The 19,465-nt window shown below is 35.6% G+C and overlaps 1 protein-coding gene, 1 non-coding gene and 1 pseudogene across 6 annotated transcripts in view; all 3 read right to left on the reverse strand.

The window, feature by feature from the left end:
- ARID4A (AT-rich interaction domain 4A) overlaps positions 1 to 19,465 on the reverse strand; it is a 66,286-nt gene that overhangs the window by 44,594 nt on the left and 2,227 nt on the right. For 3 of the 5 annotated variants that reach the window (XM_054716027.1, XM_054716023.1, XM_054716025.1), the window contains exons 3-9: positions 18,498 to 18,608; positions 17,571 to 17,636; positions 16,509 to 16,599; positions 6,968 to 7,047; positions 6,789 to 6,883; positions 4,832 to 4,964; positions 164 to 243 (exon numbers count right to left, since the gene is read on the reverse strand). In XM_054716027.1, coding sequence (XP_054572002.1) covers positions 164 to 243; positions 4,832 to 4,964; positions 6,789 to 6,883; positions 6,968 to 7,047; positions 16,509 to 16,599; positions 17,571 to 17,636; positions 18,498 to 18,608 — 656 coding nt within the window. Of the gene's footprint in view, positions 1 to 163; positions 244 to 4,831; positions 4,965 to 6,788; positions 6,884 to 6,967; positions 7,048 to 16,334; positions 16,374 to 16,508; positions 16,600 to 17,570; positions 17,637 to 18,497; positions 18,609 to 19,465 lie in introns of all 5 variants that reach the window. The other 2 variants (XM_054716026.1, XM_054716024.1) reach the window with 1 other exon arrangement.
- On the reverse strand, positions 7,658 to 9,681 carry LOC103283698 (keratin, type II cytoskeletal 8-like; annotated as a pseudogene).
- Positions 15,972 to 16,079, reverse strand: LOC114230691 (U6 spliceosomal RNA). Its single transcript, XR_003616657.1, has one exon. It is a non-coding gene; the product is annotated as a U6 spliceosomal RNA (small nuclear RNA).

Here is a 19,465-nt window from a genome sequence, read left to right on the forward strand (position 1 = left end):
TTGTTGTTCAGGTTTTATAGTTTTTAAGTAAAAAATAACCTACATTACAAAGGCAAAACATAAGTAAAAATTCAGTTCATGAAGTGATTAAACTTTTAAAAACTTTTCTATCACTGTGATTCCATTTTTTTTCTCCCAATGTATGAAGTGATTAATTACTCACAATTTAGAATCGATAAATGATCGAACTAAACACTGGTCTTTTCTCACTGTGATGTCATCATTACAACTGGGAGATATTACCTAAAATAAAAAATAAGAATACATTGATTCCTATTATCCTTGCTCAAAAACAGAATATATTCTCAAGTGGATAATCTATAATAATAAAAGCATAATATGCTAATTAGACTGGACGTCCTTCTGGACGACCTTCCAGATGAAGCTGGGGCTGCGAGGGAAGCCCGGGTCCTGGATGCCTGCCGGTGGCCGGAGGGAATCTCGGGTCCCGGGTGCCTGCTGGCAGCCGAAGGGAAGCCCTGGTCCTGGGTGCTAGAAGGAAACCAATGCTGGCATCGGGCCTCTAGTGTTTTATAAGAAAGAGCTTCATTATCAATACCTTCCATTATTAATTACTTATAAAAGAAGATAACCTTATAATTTTTCTTTAACATATTAGTTTTCTAGATATTTTATTTTATCTAGTCATCTATATATATATAAAAGCCTAAAAGACAGACCAGTAGCTATGACACGCACTGACCACCAGGGGGCAGACACTAAACACAGGAGTTGCCAAACGACAGCAACTTTGCAGAGTGCCCTCTAGCACTCCTGGACCCCTCGAGGGATGCCAGACTGCCGGTTTTGGCCCAATCCCCGAGGGCCAGGCAAAGGGACCCCACCTGCCAGAGGGACTCGGCTCACTCCTCAGACACCCTTCGAGCCCTGTGCCGCCCCAGGTGCTGCCAGCCAGGGAGGGACTGCAGGAGGTTAGCTCTAGGGTGTGTCTGGACCGTCTTGCCCAGTCCTGCTCCCACTGGCCACCTTCTAATTAATTTACTTTCAATATAACCAGGCCTTTAGTTAATTATAAAATGATTAATTAATGAAATATAAATTACAATGTGACCACCAAAATATTTAAAAATATTAGGACTTACTCTAAGCTAAATAACTCATTGAATTATTAATAAATTACATATGATATATGATGAAAACTTGGCAAGTTAATTTTTAAAAATATACTTGAATCAGGATCTATTTTGAAATAAGCACCTATCTAAATTCCCTTTCTTACCAGGGCATATACAACTTTTAGTATTTAATTCAAATCTGAGAAAATCTGAGTAAAGAACTTTTTAATTTCTTAAAAAATAACAAATGTAAATAACTAGTCTGTGTACTTTATAGAATTTCATATTTTTTTAAATATTAAACTCTACCAATAAATTACTGACATGTACCTGCTCATTATCACCCCTAACTAGCCCCTCTCCTACAATCTAGCACTATCCACAAAACTTGTTCAATGATGAAAATCTTCTATATCTTTGTGTGTGTGTGTGTGTGGGGGGGGAATTGGGGGGACAAAGTGGGTAATAAGGACACATATGTAATACCTTAATCAATAAAGAAAGAAAATAAATTTTAAAAAAATCTTCCATATCTGACCAATAAAGTAGCAATGAACCACATGGGGCTGATCACTTGAAATGTGACTGGTGCAACTTAGAGATTAAATTTTTAATTCTATTTAATTTTAATTGTTACATTTAAACTTCAATAGCCACATGGCTATTATATTAAACAGCATATATCCAGATAATTGAAAATTCTTGGCAGTCAAATAAGCTGTCTTAATATCAGGTGAAAGTAAATGTTTGTTAGGTGCTGGTAATTATTATATTAATAATATATTTGTGCCCTGTCCGGTGTGGCTCAGTTGGCTGAGCAGCATCCATGCACCAAAAAGTTGCTGGTTTGATCCCCACTATGGGAGAAAACCAATTGATGTTTCTCTGTTCCCTCTCTCTGTAAAAAGATCAATAAAAACATATTTAAAAAGATAAAAGAGGTGAATATTTAAAAATAGTAATATATTTATGTCTACCTTCAAGGAGCTAACTGTGTAATGAAGGGTCAAGATACACAAAAGAACACAATGGAGGGTAAGTACAGTGATACCACTAGGCTCAGGGTAACACGAAAGCATCTAGGAAGAAGATTCAACCCACCCTGGAGAAGAAACAGGTGTAGCAGCAAAGGATTCAAGTAAGTCTTAAAGGATGAGTAGGCACAGCCCAAAGCTTAATTACCTCATTTGTGAATCACTCTAATGGCCTCCAAATTGGTTCCTGCCACCTTCAGTCTTTCTAACAATAATCCATCCAACATACCACTGCCTCATTAATATTCCTACAAACACAGCTCAAATACTGTCACTCTTCTGCAAAATACCGTGAATTATGTCCAAATTCCTTAGATGAACTTTTAAAGACTCTTCTGCTCTATATCCAAATTATCTTCCCAATCTTTTTAATTTTAATTTCATCTTCACCCAAGGATATGCTTTCATTGATTTTTAGAGAAAGAAGAAGGGGGGGAGAGAGGGAGAAACATCAATGGGTTGCCTCCCATATGTGCCTTGATTGGGGATCAAACCCAAAACCTAGGTATGTGCTCTGACTGGGAATTGAACCCACAACCTTTTGGTGTACAGGATGACATTACAGCAAACTGAGCTACCCAGTCAGGGTATGTTCTCGATCTATTTCCTATTATTCCCGTACTCACTTCTAATATTTAGCCAAAGTGAATTCCCAGATCAAACAATTCCATGAACAAACCTCTTGCTTTTCTGCTTTTACTTATCTTGTATCCTCTAAGTCCTCTAACGAAGCTCTGCTTACTAACTCTAAATCCTTCAAGGCCCAGCTCAAAAGTACCTGCTTTATGATGGCTTTCTGATTTTCCTTTAAATAAATATAACCTCTCAAGACAAGAAGTCATAATATTAAACATATACTATTAGTATAGTTACTTAAATCATTTTCTGCATTAGACTATAAAATCACCAAATGTAGATTGGTGTCTTCCTCATCTTTTATTTTGTCCATCACCAGAAAAAGGATAAATCTATTGAATAGTTATTTTTTAAGTCTCTTGGCAAATTATGACCTGAATATTCCGAATCGAACCCTGTTTACTTATCTGCCTGCAAAATGAATGATTCAAAGGATTTTCAGACTTTTCCTCTATAAGGTAAATCCATTATATGGGATTAAGTAATGCATTTATATGCACAAATAACCTTAAAAAAATGGCCTCAGCTCTTAAAAGGATTCTAATTTAATTTGGGACACATTTTTGTGTCAAAATTATTAGATACAAGTGATATCAAAACTCAGAGAAAAAGGGTGTATTTATGTTAGTGTTTAGGGGAGATTACAGAAAAGATAGGACTTGAGTTGGACCTTAAGACTTATTTAAGAGAGAAATAGTAAGAGGAGCAAGAGGAGAGAGGTATTTCCAAATATTATTGATTCCTCTCATGAAATAAATCTCCTGCCCATCCATTCTTTTCACTTCTTCCCTGAATAAGCAAAGATTAGTTTTCTCTACTAACCTATCTACTAAGACTTGCATTTCCAAAGTCTAAGTGTACCTTTCCTTTCTCCAGTAACTCCCTGACCTGTGTCTTCCCCAAAAGTTTTTTAAATTACTATATAATTTTTCATTACTATGTGTTTAGTAAGCTGCTTGAGGGCAATGTGTTGCAAATCTCATACTTCTCATTCTTCTAAGGAACTTAGAACAAACCTGAACTCACTGCAGATCCTCAGTAAATACTAATGATTTAAGCAGGCTAGGAGGATTGAAGTGACTTATGGAGGGAGAAATTGAGAAAGAACCTGAGTAAAGTAGAGAGCTTACACTGGGAATGGGAACAAATCAAGAGGTAGGGATGGCCTTAAATATTTATTTAAGAAAGCAGAATTGATCCATCAGGCACAGTCAGTGAAAGTTTTGTGTGTTTTGCCCTAGCTGGTTTGGCTCAGAGGATAGAGCGTCGGCCTGTGGATTGAAGGGTCCCAGGTTCGATTCCAGTCAAGGGCACATGCCCGGGTTGCGGGCTCGATCCCTGGTGGGGGGCATGCAGAAGGCAACCAATCAATGATTCTCTCTCATCACTGATGTTACAATCTCTCTCTCCCTCTCCCTTCCTCTCTGAAATCAATAAAATATTTTTTTTTTAAAAAAGAAAGTTTTGTGTGTTTAAAGAATGAGACTATCATAATTAAATCTCTAAAAAAGTTACTTCTTGAAAATTAATTTTAAAAAATTCAATAATCAAGTTAAGGGAACTTAGGAGGTAGCTTACCATAGGGTCAGGTATAAAGTGGTAATGGGAATAGGGTAAAAAGAAACACCACTAACATGTTTTAAAGGAAGAATTGAAAGATTCCAATAAATCAGGGGTGGGGAATGTTTGGCTCACAAAAGGTCTTTGAAATCATTTGGTTTGGCCCTGCCAAGGCATTAGGAATGAGTTAATTACATGTTTGACCAAATATAGCAGGCTAATTTATAAGTTGATAATTTTGCATGGCCCACAAATGATGTGATAAATATCCAAATGGCCACTGGCAGAAAAAAGGTTCCCCACCCCTGCAATAAATGATTGGTTACAGAGAATTAAAATTAAAGAGAGGAAATAACAAAAAGAGACAGTGAAGTATGTGGGATCTGAGCATGATTGCTGAATTTTGCAATGAAGTCCAAATTAAATTTGTGTAACACTTTAAAAATATTTTAAATGCTTTTTTAAAACCCATGTGAAACAAGTATGTTAAATGGTTGATTAACTTTGGAAAGAAACCTTACTTACCAAAGCAGGATACCATTCGGTCTTCTCAGAAGTAGATAACACACTTACAACTTTTCCTAATAATTCATCATTGAGACGTCGCTTATCTTCATCTTCATCTTCACTAGTTTCTTCCTCCTTTTCATCTTCATTACTAAAAGCCGAAATAATTTTATCATAATCTTAAGATAAACCACTTTGAATATAGTCAGAGAGGTGTGAATTTAATACATACAACTCAATTTCTAATCTGTATTACCCCTTTTTATTCTTATTTGAATTGAAGAGCTAGACACTTCCTAGCCCCACAGTAGTCGTCCTGAAATGTCCATCGTAACTCGGAGTCCACTTCATCAGATTAAAGAGGACACGAACTTAAGCTCTCCTGCCAGCCACCCACTGGGACAGAAAAGCCTAATTATATGTCACCATGAAGAACTTACTATGCCAAACACATTTTTAAAAAAGATTCCCTTCTATTTTTTATGTATGCCAGATAATAGAACTCTAATTTTCTGACAGATTATGAAAACACATCTGAGGGGTTATTTAGATGACCTATCTAGATAACTAAACAATAATACAAACCCATAGCAAAGAACAGTTTACAGAACTAGTAGACTAGCCTGTACTTTTCAAAAATGTCAAATGTCATGAAAAGACAAAAAAAAAGGGAGGGGGGGGGCTGAGGAACTTTTCCAGATTAAAAGAGACTTGAGAACAATATAAACTAAATGCAATGCATGATCTTAGATTGCATCCTGGAATTAGGGAATGCTATAAAGGCTATTTTGAGCAACTGGCAAAGATAGCATTCTATACTGTTAAATTTCCGATTCTGATAATCATACTTTGGTTATGTAAGAAAATGTCCTTCTTCTGTCCTAGGTAAAGTATTTAAGAGGTAAAAGGTCATGACACTTGCAACTTCCTCTTAAATAGTTCAACCAATTAAAGTTATTATTTAATTAAAACATTGTGATATGTACCTATAAAAAGAGAAAATGACAATGCAGATGTGCCAAAAATGTTAACAATTAGTGAAACTAGATTATGAATATATTAAAGTTTATTGTAATATTCTTTAAAATTTTAAGTTTGAGAGGGGTGGGGGAAGCTGGAAGAGATTAACCAAAGAGCTTATCTATACTAATAAAAGGGTAATATGCTAATTAGACTGAGAGACCTTCCTGATGTCCTTCCAAACAAAGCCATGGTGGTGGGGCCAAGGCAGAGGCAGTTAGAGGCAATCAGGCCAAGAGGGGAGGGCAGTTGGGGGTGAGCAGGCCAGCAGGGGGTGCCAGTTGGGGGCAAGCAGCCCAGCAAGGAGGTGGGGGACAGTTGGGAGCAAGCAGGCTGGCAGGCAGAGTGGTTAGGGGCGATCAGGCAGGCAAGGCAGGCAGGTGAGCAGTTAGGAGCCAGTGGTCCTGGATTGCGAGAGGGTTGTCTGACTGTCGGTTTAGGCCCGATCCCTCTGGACAACCCCCAGAGAGGTTCCAGATTGGAGAGGGTACTGGCTGAGCTGAGGAACACCCCCTCCTGAGCACGAAATTCGTGCGCCGGGCCACTAGTATACATATAGGCATAGCCCATAGACACAGGCAATAGTGCGGTATGTCTGGGTGGGCGCAGGAAGAAAAAAGGTCATCAACAATAAAGATAAATTCAATAATTCTGAAATGTTTTTGAAATAAAAAGGTTAAAAAATTATATATACTCACTAAAAATAAAATTATTGTATCAATTATGGAATTTGGCAATGTAATTCAAAACAAAAATAACCTCTTTGAAAAAGGAGTGTGATAATTACTGACAAAGTAATGGGAAAAATTAAGAACAAAGTCGGCACAGGATAAATATCTAACATAATACAAGATGCTATGAAAAGGTTACCCAAACAAATTTACCCATCCTAGAAAAGTCATTTGTTTAATGTTATAATAATTACTATAATGTTACTGTATATGTTAACACTCACATAGGAAGAGAGGACCTCCTTCCTCTGTTCGTCTTCTTTGCAATTACTGGAGTTCCAAAATGCTCTGGATTTGTTAATGGAAGCTGATCAAGTGTCTGGATAAGAAACAAACAAATTAAATCACATTTTTCTCTATATGAGTATCCTTTGTTCAACCGCAAAAGTCCGTGTCACCTTACCTCACTCTCAGCAAAATGTCTCTCTCCTTTTAAGCAAAGTGAGGTGCGTCTCAATGTCCTCTCATCACCATCATCAAACACTATAATGAGCAAAAGAGAGAAAATTTATGCTCACAAATAAAAACATAACTGCACAGAATGCTGTCATTGCTATTTATCTAGGGTTTAATATTTGCATGAACCATAATTTGTTATTTTTCAAAACCCTTTAAAATGTACATAGCACATTTTTCATTTTATAGGTACCAAACAAGTTAAATGGCTGCCCCAACTGCTTAAGTTTCTTCAGTCACCTTCTTAAACCATTAGCAGCATAGTCAAAACACAAATATGAAATTACTTTTACTCCTAGAAGAATGAACAAAAACCTGGTTTACAAAAATGAAGTGTTATGGTGTTGTTTTTCAAGTTATCAATGGAGTACATCTAACTTCAAGAAACTGACTTCTGATAATGATGTTGGATTATTTACTTCTAGTTATTTGTATGATAACCTACCATAGTAGATTCTAAAGTCATAAGATTCAACTTTTTTATTTTGGTAGAAGAGGATGTAAGAAGTTTTAGACATAAAGGTTGAAACGAGGAAAACATCAAAAAGCTGAATTTTTTTTTTAAATTCTGAAAAATTAGTCAAAATTACATGGAACTTAAAAGTTTTTACTTTATAATTTTTAAAAATCACACTTCTTGAAAACACTTTAAGGAAATGGGGGAAAAAATTTAACAATTAACAACTAACGTTTACCATATAAGTAGCTATATTATCTTGATAATTTTATAGGTTTAATTTTGCAGAAATGTACTGATTTTAACATCTAAAACTTACAAAGCTTATAAAAAGAAAATGTTCTCAGAAGACACCTGATTGTCCAGCTATTATGAAGAAATAAAATATAAAATGGAGTCCTTACTTCAGATACTTAAAATGTATAGATATATCAGCAAATGTTTGTACACTTATGAAAATAACTTATGAACAGGGAAACATATACAAAAAATGTTATTTTAAGATTTAATCCCGTTTTTCCTAATTTTAGATGTTTTTCCATTGTATGTGTTTTTTTAGGGTTTGCAGAATCAGCTAAGGCTTTATTTTTTGGGGAAAAACTTGATTTGGCTTTTAGTTGAGAGCATGGGAAAGAGGTGGTCCCCCAGGCAGTAAACTCCCCCACCCCAAGGGTGAGCTAGGCCTGGGGCTGAGCCTCAGACAGGGCTTCCTGTGCCTGTTGCTCCCCTGCACAGCTCCTTTCCCAAGGCTAGGACAGGAGGGACCCTGGTAGTCATTCACTTGGGGAGGACATAAGATGATTCAGACACCAGCTTCCCATCTTGGGTCTCAATCTTCTTCACAACCTTGGAGGAGCTGGTGCAGCTGAAGAAGGCAGAGGTCCCGCCAAAGCCCAAGTTGGCCTGGAAACCCAGACCATAGTTGAGGTTTCCGTAAGATGGGTTCAACAGCCCACCTGAGTAGCCACTGGTGGTCTTGGTGTGGGTGCTCATGTTCTGCATTCCGGATTCCAACTGGTTCTCCTCACCCTCCAGCAGCTTGAGGTAGATGGTGATCTCCACATTCAGGGCCAGCTTGACATTCATGAGCTCCTGGTACTTGTGCAGCTTCCAAGCCACATCCTGCTTGGTGTTTCTCAAGAGCGGCCTCCAGCTCAGCCACCTTGGATTGAGCATCCTTGATGGCCAGCTCCCCACGCTGCTCGGCATCAGCGATGGCGGCCTCCAGGGAAGCCCTCTGGCCTTTGAGGCCCTCAATCTCAGCCTGGAGTCGCTGATGTTCTGGTTCAGCTCAGAAATCTAGGTCTTCGTGCAGCGCAGGTCACCCCCATGCTTCCCAGCCAACACTTCCTTATACTTGATCTGGTACATAAACTCAACCTCAGCCCAGCTTCGGTTGGCAATGTCCTCATACTGGGCGTTGACCTCAACAATGATTCCATCAAGGTCCAGAGAGCAACTGTTGTCCATAGACAGCACCACAGATGTGTCAGAGATCTAGGACTGCAGTTCATGAATCTCCTCTTCATACAGTTGCTTGTAGAAGTTGATCTCATCAGTCAGGGTCAACCCATCCATGCGGGCCTCCAGCTCTCCCTTGTTCATGTAAGCTTCATCCATGTAAGCTTACCTCCTTGGTAAGGAAAAATTCATTCTCTATCTCTGTGCGCTTGTGGATCTCATCCTCGTACTTATTCTTCAAGTCCTCCACCAGTCCCTGCATGTTGCCAAACTCGGCCTCCCGAACCAGCTGCTGCTGAAGGTTGTTGATGTAGCTCTCGAAAACAATGTCCATGTAACTGTGAGTTGTATACTGCTGCTGAAGGAGGTTCCATTTGGTCTCCAGAATCTTACTCTACTGCTCCAGGCTCCACACCTTACTGATGAAGGAAGCAAACTTGTTGAGGATCTTGATCTGCTCCTTCTCCTGGTTGCACACAGCCTAGATGTTAAGGTCCACCTCCAGCTTCAAGGGAGTCAGCAGGCTCTGGTTCACTGAGACAACTATGATGCTCCCCATACTCCCAGCCCCGTCATAACCCCAGGCCACCCCGGTAGCTGCTGCCCACCCAGGAAAACGCCAAGGAAATGATGTGGGTGCCAGGCCCACTGGAGTATGAGCAGCTGCTAAAGACTCTGGAGCCAGAGGTGGACACCATGTAGGTCTTCTGGGTCACCCTTGTGGACATGGCGGAGACTGCAGTGGAGGCGAGGAGGCTGAACCAGACAGATTCGAGAAGGAGCCAAAAAGCTGCTTGATGTTTTTCCATTCTAACAAAATAGGTTAGTGTTAATAAAAGAAAATTTTGCACTACCTTAATTTAATAATATCTTATCAGGTATTCTCAAATTTTTTAAACAGGGGGCCAGTTCACTGTCCCTCAGACCGTTGGAGGGCCAGACTATAGTTTAAAAAAACTATGAACAAATTCCTATGCACACTGCACATATCTTATTTTGAAGTAAAAAAACAAAACGGCAAAAACACCCGCATGTGGCCCTCGGGCCGTAGTTTGAGGACGCCTGTCTTAAGATATTTTACTTTGTTATCTATATAATTACAATCCTGCATTTAAAATTTTTAAATTGATTTTAAAGATAGAGGAGGGAGGAGAGAGGGAGAGAGAGAGAAACATCGATTTGTTGTTCCACTTATTTAAGATTTCATTTGTTAATTCTTATATGTATCCTGACCTCAGATGGAACCCGCAACTTTGGCATATCAGGATGATGCTCTATCCAACTAAGCTACCTGGCCAGGCCATCCCTGCCTTTTTTTTTTTTTTTTTTAAGGTTGTTTTATTAGTACTTTGCCTTCAAATCATAAACTTAATTTTTCATGCCAGAAATTCAATTATGTAAGAGCACTCTACTTCTTCAATATTCATCTACCACATTCAGATCTTTTCCTTAGACTGAAGACATTTAGCTTAGATTCTCTTACATGCAGGAGACAATGCAGAGACAATTAACAGCTCCTGAAGTACATATTCAAAGAACCATAATGATCCCACAAAGTAGCTGTCAATGATGCAGAAATTAATGACCACTTGCAGGCAGACACAATGACAGGATAAAACAGCATCTTTCAACAATTACATCATTAATCTATTCTTGATTAACAGTGCTCTAAACAAGTATTTGTATCAAAATTATGATTTATATGGGGTCAAGTCTAATAATAAACCACTGTTCTTTATAAAATTCAAAATCATAAAATTAACATACCAAATTTAAAATAATGCTTCTCATTAATATTAAAATCCATAAGATACTAAAGAATAAAATGTTAAAAGTTCCAATTTTCCTTAATGCCTACATTACAAAGATGGTAACACTGGACACACACATACATACTCATTTACACACACATTTAAGTGGAGGTGTGAGGAAGGAAAATGAGACTGTAAGATCAATTAATATTAAATTTAGGCCACAAAACCATTCACCAGTTTTTTACCATTAAAATCAATGGCAGCCCAAGTCAAAATGTTTTTATGAGAAATTTCAAGTTTAACATTATTAATTCTTGTTTTTCAAAATAACCATTTTGAAATAAATCAGATTTTTGAAAGAAAAAATTCATTTCACTCATCACATTTTATTTACCATCAGTAGAAGTAATGTAAGAACCAAAGAAACTTCTCAACAGCAGATTGTGGAGCAAACAATTTCACAGCTTTACATAGGAACCCTTCCCACTTCAAGTGAACAAAGAGAAACAGTATTAAGACTTTTTTTTTAATTCACAAAACTGTGCAAAACTGTGTATTTGAGTACTTTAACAAGTCTGTTAAGCCATGTGATTTCTCAAGATTTTCTGAAAGGCAATTAGAAAACCCAACAGCAAGGTAGACCTATTAATCATGATATCCTGATTATCAAAATCATGAAAGTTCTACCTATAAGAAGTTTTCTCTATAACTTCTAAGGATCATTTAAAAGAACACAAAATTTGTAGGCGTTGAAAAGTGACTTTGGCATTTTGATAAGTGAAATAAGTAACTGGTGTACTTAGTAAACTCAGCTTCTTCCAGTTTAAGATGTATACTACAGCATGCCAAGAGAAAAAAAAACCACGTAAGGCTATTAGAATTTAGTAATTCTATGAAATTTCTTATACTTGCATTTAAATAGATTATTCATTGTGTGCAATAGGATATAACAAAAGTAGTATCTGTTATTATATTATATTATATGTAAATACTAAAACCTAATTTGAGAAAAATGATAAAGCTGAGAATCTCTCAATTAACTTTACTCATTCTAGGAAAAATAATACCAATGCAAATAAATATACAAAGCCTAATCCTAAACTGTTAGAATTCAAAGAAACAAAAGCCAACCAGGATCTAATCTAACTACTTAATACATAGTAGTCTATCATAACACTGCTAGATGCTGGAGGATAGTAAGATAGTAATAGTAAACTAACTTTATTTACCCATTATGTAATTGGCTATCACTTAAGTTTCTACCATGTCCTGACCATCACAGCAGCCTCTACAAGACAGGAATTATTACCTTTCTTTCATAGATAAAGAAATTGAGAATCAGAAAGTTAATCAATGAGCTACAATTTAGTCAAGAGGGATCAAAATGCATAATAAATAGGTATGAAGCAGAGGTAAAAAATGAACGAATTCTGACTTTGGAAAAATAAGTATTATTATGTCTGCGTATTGCAGTTATGATTAACAAAATATTTCACATAATGAAGTAAAAACTTTAAAGTTAAAAATAGATGCATACCCTAGGAACAATCAATAGTTCTATTACTACTCATAAAATCATCTGTTGAGTCCTTCAACAGCTAAGGTAAAAAACTTCAGGAATCTGTAAACTGGAGAAATTAACATTCAAATGTCTAATTAGATTAAAATATAGGAATTCTAAGTCTCATGAAAGGCCATTTAAACAATGGGTTAAAGCCTATCACAGGACTGAATAGATTTCTTGTTGTTCAGTACATTTTTTAACAATTTTCTAGTCAATGGAATAACCACCTAGTTTTGAAAACATTTTGTGGTTGATTTTGGTTATAACATTTGTCAGAAGAGGCTCTAACTATATTAAAAGCCTTATAAGCCTTCAGCGCATTCCAAAAGAAATGTCAGTCCATTCACCAGTTTAATCTAAACTAGAAATCCATGAGATCTGGTATGATATATGTGCAGAATAACAACTATAAGGCATGAAAAAAATTAAGAATCTTAAAAAATAATTTGTCTCAAAAACATAAATGATCAAATAGATTTTAGTGTTAAATCTGATACATAATGTATATGTACATTTTATATGTAAGTTACTAAATTTAACAGCAATTTTTTTCCTTATTTTTCAAATCAATGTGTTTATTTTCATACCCCAAAAATGCAAAAGAGGAGTAGCTTTAGAATGTCTTATTGAGTGTTGTATTCACCAGGAGTTAATGGCAATGTTCAAAAATGTAGATATGAATTCTATTCCAAATTTTGATACCCTTAAATGACATTTAACAACACAATTCCACACATTACAGATTCCTTATCTTTAGTGCAAGGAAAAGAACTGTCAAATGAATAAACTATGCTAGGAAGCACTGTTTTATGAGAGGTAGTATTTCCAAGGTTCAAAAAACAAACCAACAAAAAAAAACAGTAAATAGCTCCAGCTATTTACTGTTCACCATTAGAAGGCAAAGTACCGTATTTTCCGGCGTAAAAGACGACTGGGTGTATAAGACGAACCCCAACTTTTCCAGTTAAAATATAGAGTTTGGGATATACCCGCCCTATAAGATGACACCAGGTGTATAGGACGACCCCGGACTTTTGAGAAGATTTTCCTGGGTTAAAAAGTCGTCTTATACGCTGGAAAATACGGTATTATTAGATTTTGAAAAATTGTGTTATAGTAGATCTAAAACCTCTTTCAAAATTGGTTATCCTATCTAATAATAGGGTAACATGCGCCCAGTCCCGCCCCCTGCGCCTCTCAACGGCCGTTGAGAGGCGCAGCTGGGTGTCCGCGGCAGGCCCCCTCAGCGGCCGCGGATCTGGCCGTTGAGAGGCACAGGGGGCCGGAGTCCTGCCCCCTGAGCCTCTCAACAGCAGGGTAGCCCCCCTCAGCAGCCGCGGACCATCAAAAGCGGGGGAGCTGGGTGCCCAGCTCCACTGCGAAAAGCGAAAGCGGGTAGGGGACCCTACACGTGCATGATTCAATCATGCACTGGGCCTCTAGTTAAGCTATAATAGGAAAAGTTAATATCTATGTTACTATCACTGACTCATTGCTCCTGTCTGATCCAAACCAGCAGTAGGGTATCCTCCTTTATTTCATTTTTTTTTTGTTTTGTTTTTAAATATATTTTATTTAATTTTTATAGAGAGGAAGGGAGAGGGATAGAGAGTTAGAAACATCGATGAGAGAGAAACATCGATCAGCTGCCTCCTGCACACCTCCCACTGGAGATGTGCCCGCAACCAAGGTGCATGCCCTTGACTGGAATCGAACCTGGGACCTTTCAGTCCGCAGGCCGACTCTCTATCCACTGAGCCAAACCGGTTAGGCCTTGTTTCGTTTTTTAATACTCTGACATAAATTCAAGACCTCTTAAATAGTCATGAAGTACATTTATACTTTGTATAACTGTTTCTACCTATACAGCACTTCCTATGAACTAGAAATCAAGTAAATTTTCAGAAAAGAAAAATTAAATAGGTAGTAGACACTTAATCAAAGAAAAATATAGAAAGTTCATGACCTGTAAGAAATCATTTCATTTTGCCTCTTAACCAGTTGACTACCACATGTCCAAAACAAAACCATCCCCACACACCACATTTTGAATTTAATTTAAAAAATCAATTTGCAATGAATATTATAAAAATAAACATGTTACAATTCGGGTGTTCTTGAATATTTTCAGCTGAAAATTCTCACGAAAAATTATTTCAAAGTTGGTCAAGGATGCCACATAGGGAAAACATTTTTTTTTTTAATAGACGCGCGGCGTGTGGGGAAGGTCCGCCGATTGTGTCTACAGACGCTTAAGGCATACAATGCATTAAGCTCATTATATTCAAATCATCCTTTATGTAATTTACATCCTTCAATACCTAAACATTGTTTATAGTAGAGTGCTATATTGAGTACAATTAAGTGAATAGTGCCTCTTCAAGCCTTAAGTATTTTAGATAATTCTCTCATTACACAGATGCAAAGATCTTAAATATTTTTAATTTTTCTCCTGAATAAGTCTCTGTTTCTCTAAGTGTGGTTTGTTTTCCTAAGTGTGTACTAGCTACATTAGATTCAGCCATTGTGCATATAAAAAGAAAGATTCTTGGGTTGCCACCTCCTGATCTACTAAATTAGAGAGACTTGGGGTCCTCAAATCTCAATTTTTAAACAAGCACCAAGTGATTCTTATGTACACTAGTGATTGCGATACATGAATTATATGTAATTATAATTCTAAACTCTTTTGAGAACAAGAATTCTGTAATTACCAATGGGAAAATCACTATAGAGAATGCTCAGTAGCAACTAGTTTTTAGAAATGCTAAAATGCCTTTCATGTAAAGGACAGAGGTTGCTATTCACAATTGAAGGATTATTCTAGGGTCTAGAAATCAAGAATGTGAAAACCTGGAAAGTATTGCTTCTGCAGAAGCGTGAGCATTATATCAATAAAACCAAACAAGTACTATGAATGCAAGCTTGATATTGGACACCAAATAGAATGAAGTATCAGTATTTGAACATGCATCATATAATTTACCATGATTCTGCACACATCAACTCCTATAATTTTTGTCACTGCCTTATTTAATATAGCAAAACTGTATTTACTTAATCTCTAAGAGTAAACATTAGCTTAGTTTTTAAACCTCTAACATCTACCAATAGCCACAACTAAGCTTCCTAAAAATATGTAGTTCAGAATAATAGACCACTGTGAACCAATACCAACTTCTAGGAAATTCAAGAATAAAAATGGTTAGGAAATAGCAGTATAGTACTAGTCATGTTCAGTAAATTGCTACTAGTACTAATAGAAGCCACAAGGGTAGGAGGGGTACAGGAAGTACAATTGTTAACCAAAGCATGTTCTTCACAGCTTTGAACAACTGCAGATAAATATTTTTTACCCGAAGCAACACATTAAGTAAATCTAAGGGCCATTTCACTTACTTCTACAAGGAAACCACATCACTGTCATTATACTATTTGTACCAAGATTTAACATAAAAAACAAAGAATGAGATAGATGTTCAGAGTAAAACCAAGGATTCGATGTTATCCACATGATGGCATAGTTTGGAAGTACTGAGAGAAAATTTAGGAATTTTAATTACTGACATTCTCATCAACATAATGACAGCAACTATATAAGCACTACATTTAGGTTTTAATTTACTTATATTATGACACTTGCTATTCACTACAGTAAAGTTTTTAAAACCAGTATAAGGTTATGTATGGAATGTTAAAGTGCATTCATATTAGTAACACATATCTTTTTCTTTCTTTTTTTGTGTGTCATCCTTGCACAGGGGCCATGCTAATCTTCTCTGTATCATTCTAATTTTAGTATATGTGCTGCCAAAGCTAGCACACATATATCTTCCTTACCCTCATTGTATCATATTTTAAAAATTAAACTATGATTACCTCGGCTTGAATCTACTCTGGTCAGAATTTTTTACTCTGTGAATCCCATGGTCACATCTATACTACCCTTATATAAAAGAGGTAGCAACACAATAAAATACTGCAACTAAGCAATCCTAACTGTAATTACAGAAAGTTAAAAAGTCTGATTATTTACAATACTAAGTTGTACTGACTTTTCTTATGAAACAAAAATTACCATATAATCTTGGGTGAAACAGCCACAAAAGCCAAGTTACTACTGTAAGAGATAAGTGACAGGAAAGAATACATATTTCTCTGCCAACATAATGATTCAGTATATTTACAAAATAGAGGTATATGCAACCTACAAATCAAATCCTATGTATTAAATTATTACTTAACTACTTACCCACAGTATACCAACTAGCATCTGTCAACTTGCTGATAATAGCTTCCTGAAAGGATCCATCGGATGTCCTTGTTTCAACAATAGCTCCAACCTAAAACACAAAATGAAAAATTCATTTCCAAATGTAAACAAACCAAATCACTACCACCTGGGTAAAAAAATACTACTTAGAATAATTCTACCTTATATTGGCTTAGATCTTTATCATTAATAGTGCTCATACATTTATCATGCAATTTGAGCCCTCTTTTGGCATACGTAAGAAAGCTATTATTGCCCCTATTTTTCACATTGAGAATTGTGGCTCAGAAAGAGAAAATAATTTGCAGGATACAGGATGAGAACCCAGTCACTTGTCTTACTTCAGAACTTTCTTACTATAACACGTCTTCAAGAAAACTGTGGAATGTAAGAACCGAAAAAACATACAACACAGCAAAAATAGCTTCAATTTCTTTCATAGAAATATTGGATTTAGCATTTGTATTTAAGGGACCTTTTAGATAAAAATTTCACCTAAAGAGAGAGAGAGAGAGAGAGATGGACCAGCTGACCTTCTTTTCAGGCCTTTGTATATCAGATATTAACTAAAATAGCATTCTGACAGAATAAAGATTATATAAACAAATGGCCAGAAATGAATGAAAAACATAATATAGGTATTCATTAAATTCAATTATGAAATCAATAGTTTACTTGGTATGTTAGAAAGAATAACAGAAGATTCAGATTTATATTAGCGTATTACTTAGCAAACTAAATATATATAACAACCTAAAAAACAAAATGAAGCATTAAATCCAAGAATTGAAAGGGGGGGCTGAAAAACTCATGTTTATATATGTTAAAAGTTACGCTCCCATAAGATGTTTAACATTCTTAAATTAAGGACATAACCATTGCATTATCATAATTTATACTAACTGTATAACATCACATTTGTATTTTTGTTCTCTAACATTCTAAAAATTTTAAATTGTATCTACAAATGTAAAATTCAGTAAGTTATTGTATGAATTAATTATTCATCATTTCAGATTTGAAAATGTAGAACATACGTACTCTTAAAGGACCTTTTACTTGGTCATCTTGCACCAACTGTGTAGTATTGTCCTGTTTCAGGAGTACCTGAAAAGTATTTTTGCACAATAATTCATATGTTAGTTTTAAAACAATACATTTATGGTAATACTCTAACAACAATGTCTTTAGTCTCTGCTTTCTTAGCATCCTGTGGTTACTTCTGTTATAATACTTATTACATTGTCTTGTATTTATGTTTATTGTCTCTCTCATTAACTGTGAGCTCCTTGAAGGCTCTAGTCCTCCATCATCACTATAGGCCCAGCAGTTAGCAAATGTCAATGCATATTATAGGCACTTAATAAATGTTTGCTGAATTAATGAACTATAACTAAGATTATTAAAAACATTTATATAGGAAAATTACTATAAGGAAACAAAAAAATGTTAATAGTAGTGTTTCTAAGAGGTAAGCTATGGGCATTAATCCTTAGTACATTCTATATTTCCAAATATTGTACACAAATAATGTGTTAAGTTTTTTTCTGGTTATAAAAGCATCTTAAAAATAAATTTCCTAAATCATTTTTAATGCTATCTTGAAAACACAATTCCCACTTATTATTATTCGTAATCACTTGAAATTGTCTCAATGTGAACATCATGAAAAAAAAAGAAAAGAAAAGAAATTACAGCCTTAGTAAGCATGATGCCACAAACAGGAAAGATCCAAATGATAGGAAGTATCATGAACATGGTATTTTCATGGAAGCACTTTGAAATAATTTCTCATTTTGAGTTATTGCTCAAACCTTAATGTGCTTTTCCTATAGTTTTATGTATAACAGTGTTTGTACAAAGTAATGATTCAATAAATGAAATGTTGATTTGAAGTATGCCCCACCTCCCCAACACTTTTCAATCTAGAATTAGTAATGCTGTTACATAAAAAGAAAAAAAAATTACCTTAACTTTTACCAGTCTTTTCACAGTCTTAATTTTTGCCTCACAGAAGGCACCTCGGTACTTGGCACTTACATCGGTTCCCACTGTCAGGTAGGCAGGCTCATCAGCCGCCTGATGGAAGGAACATAAAATGTGAATTTCACTACTATTTTCCCCTACTTGAATCTCAAGTCTCATTAAAAGGTTCTGTGTTTAAAGTAATAAAAACGGTAACACTATTTATTAGTATCAGTGATAATTGAAAAATACCCCTTTAAAAAAAAATACAATCCTTTATTTTATAAACTATATCCTGATAACATAAAACATTTAAATTAAAACTGGAAAGTATCATTAAGAATATACAATTTTTTTCTCCAGGTACAAAATGTTTCAACAATTCTGAAATTTATTTAAGAAATTAAAAAAAAGAAAAAAAAACAAAAAATATATGCATATTAAGTGTCTCATAATACTTTAAGTTACTCAATTATGGTCTAGGGAAAATTCTGTTTTCAAATGAAAAGATAATGCTATTAAAATCAATACCAACAATACATAACTATATGCTTATTAATATAGCTACATAAAGGCAACATCTTTTCAAGTACGGTATAATTGTACAGATAAGAAATGAAGCCAATCCTTTTGATGAGAGCATTATTTGAAAAAAAATCATTGGCTAAAAGCTGCATTTTAGAGGTTTAAGTCTGATGAATGCAGAGATATGAACTGATGGCACAAGACTTGTAGCCATACCAGTTTATCACAGTAGTCTTTTGGGTATATACATATAAAAGCTTTATTAAGAAATACCTACTTTTAGCCAATGGCCTAAGATACATTGAAAGATGTGAGAAATTTCATTCTACGATTCATTTTAATCTTGATAGTAACAGTGATTGCTACTTCAATCTATCACTTTACCTATTTTTTTTCAAAAGGTAAGCATACAAGTTTGATTCAACATTGCCAAGAGCAAAAGTTAC

Source organism: Eptesicus fuscus, chromosome 5, assembly GCF_027574615.1.
Source record: "Eptesicus fuscus isolate TK198812 chromosome 5, DD_ASM_mEF_20220401, whole genome shotgun sequence".
NCBI lineage: Eukaryota > Metazoa > Chordata > Mammalia > Chiroptera > Vespertilionidae > Eptesicus > Eptesicus fuscus.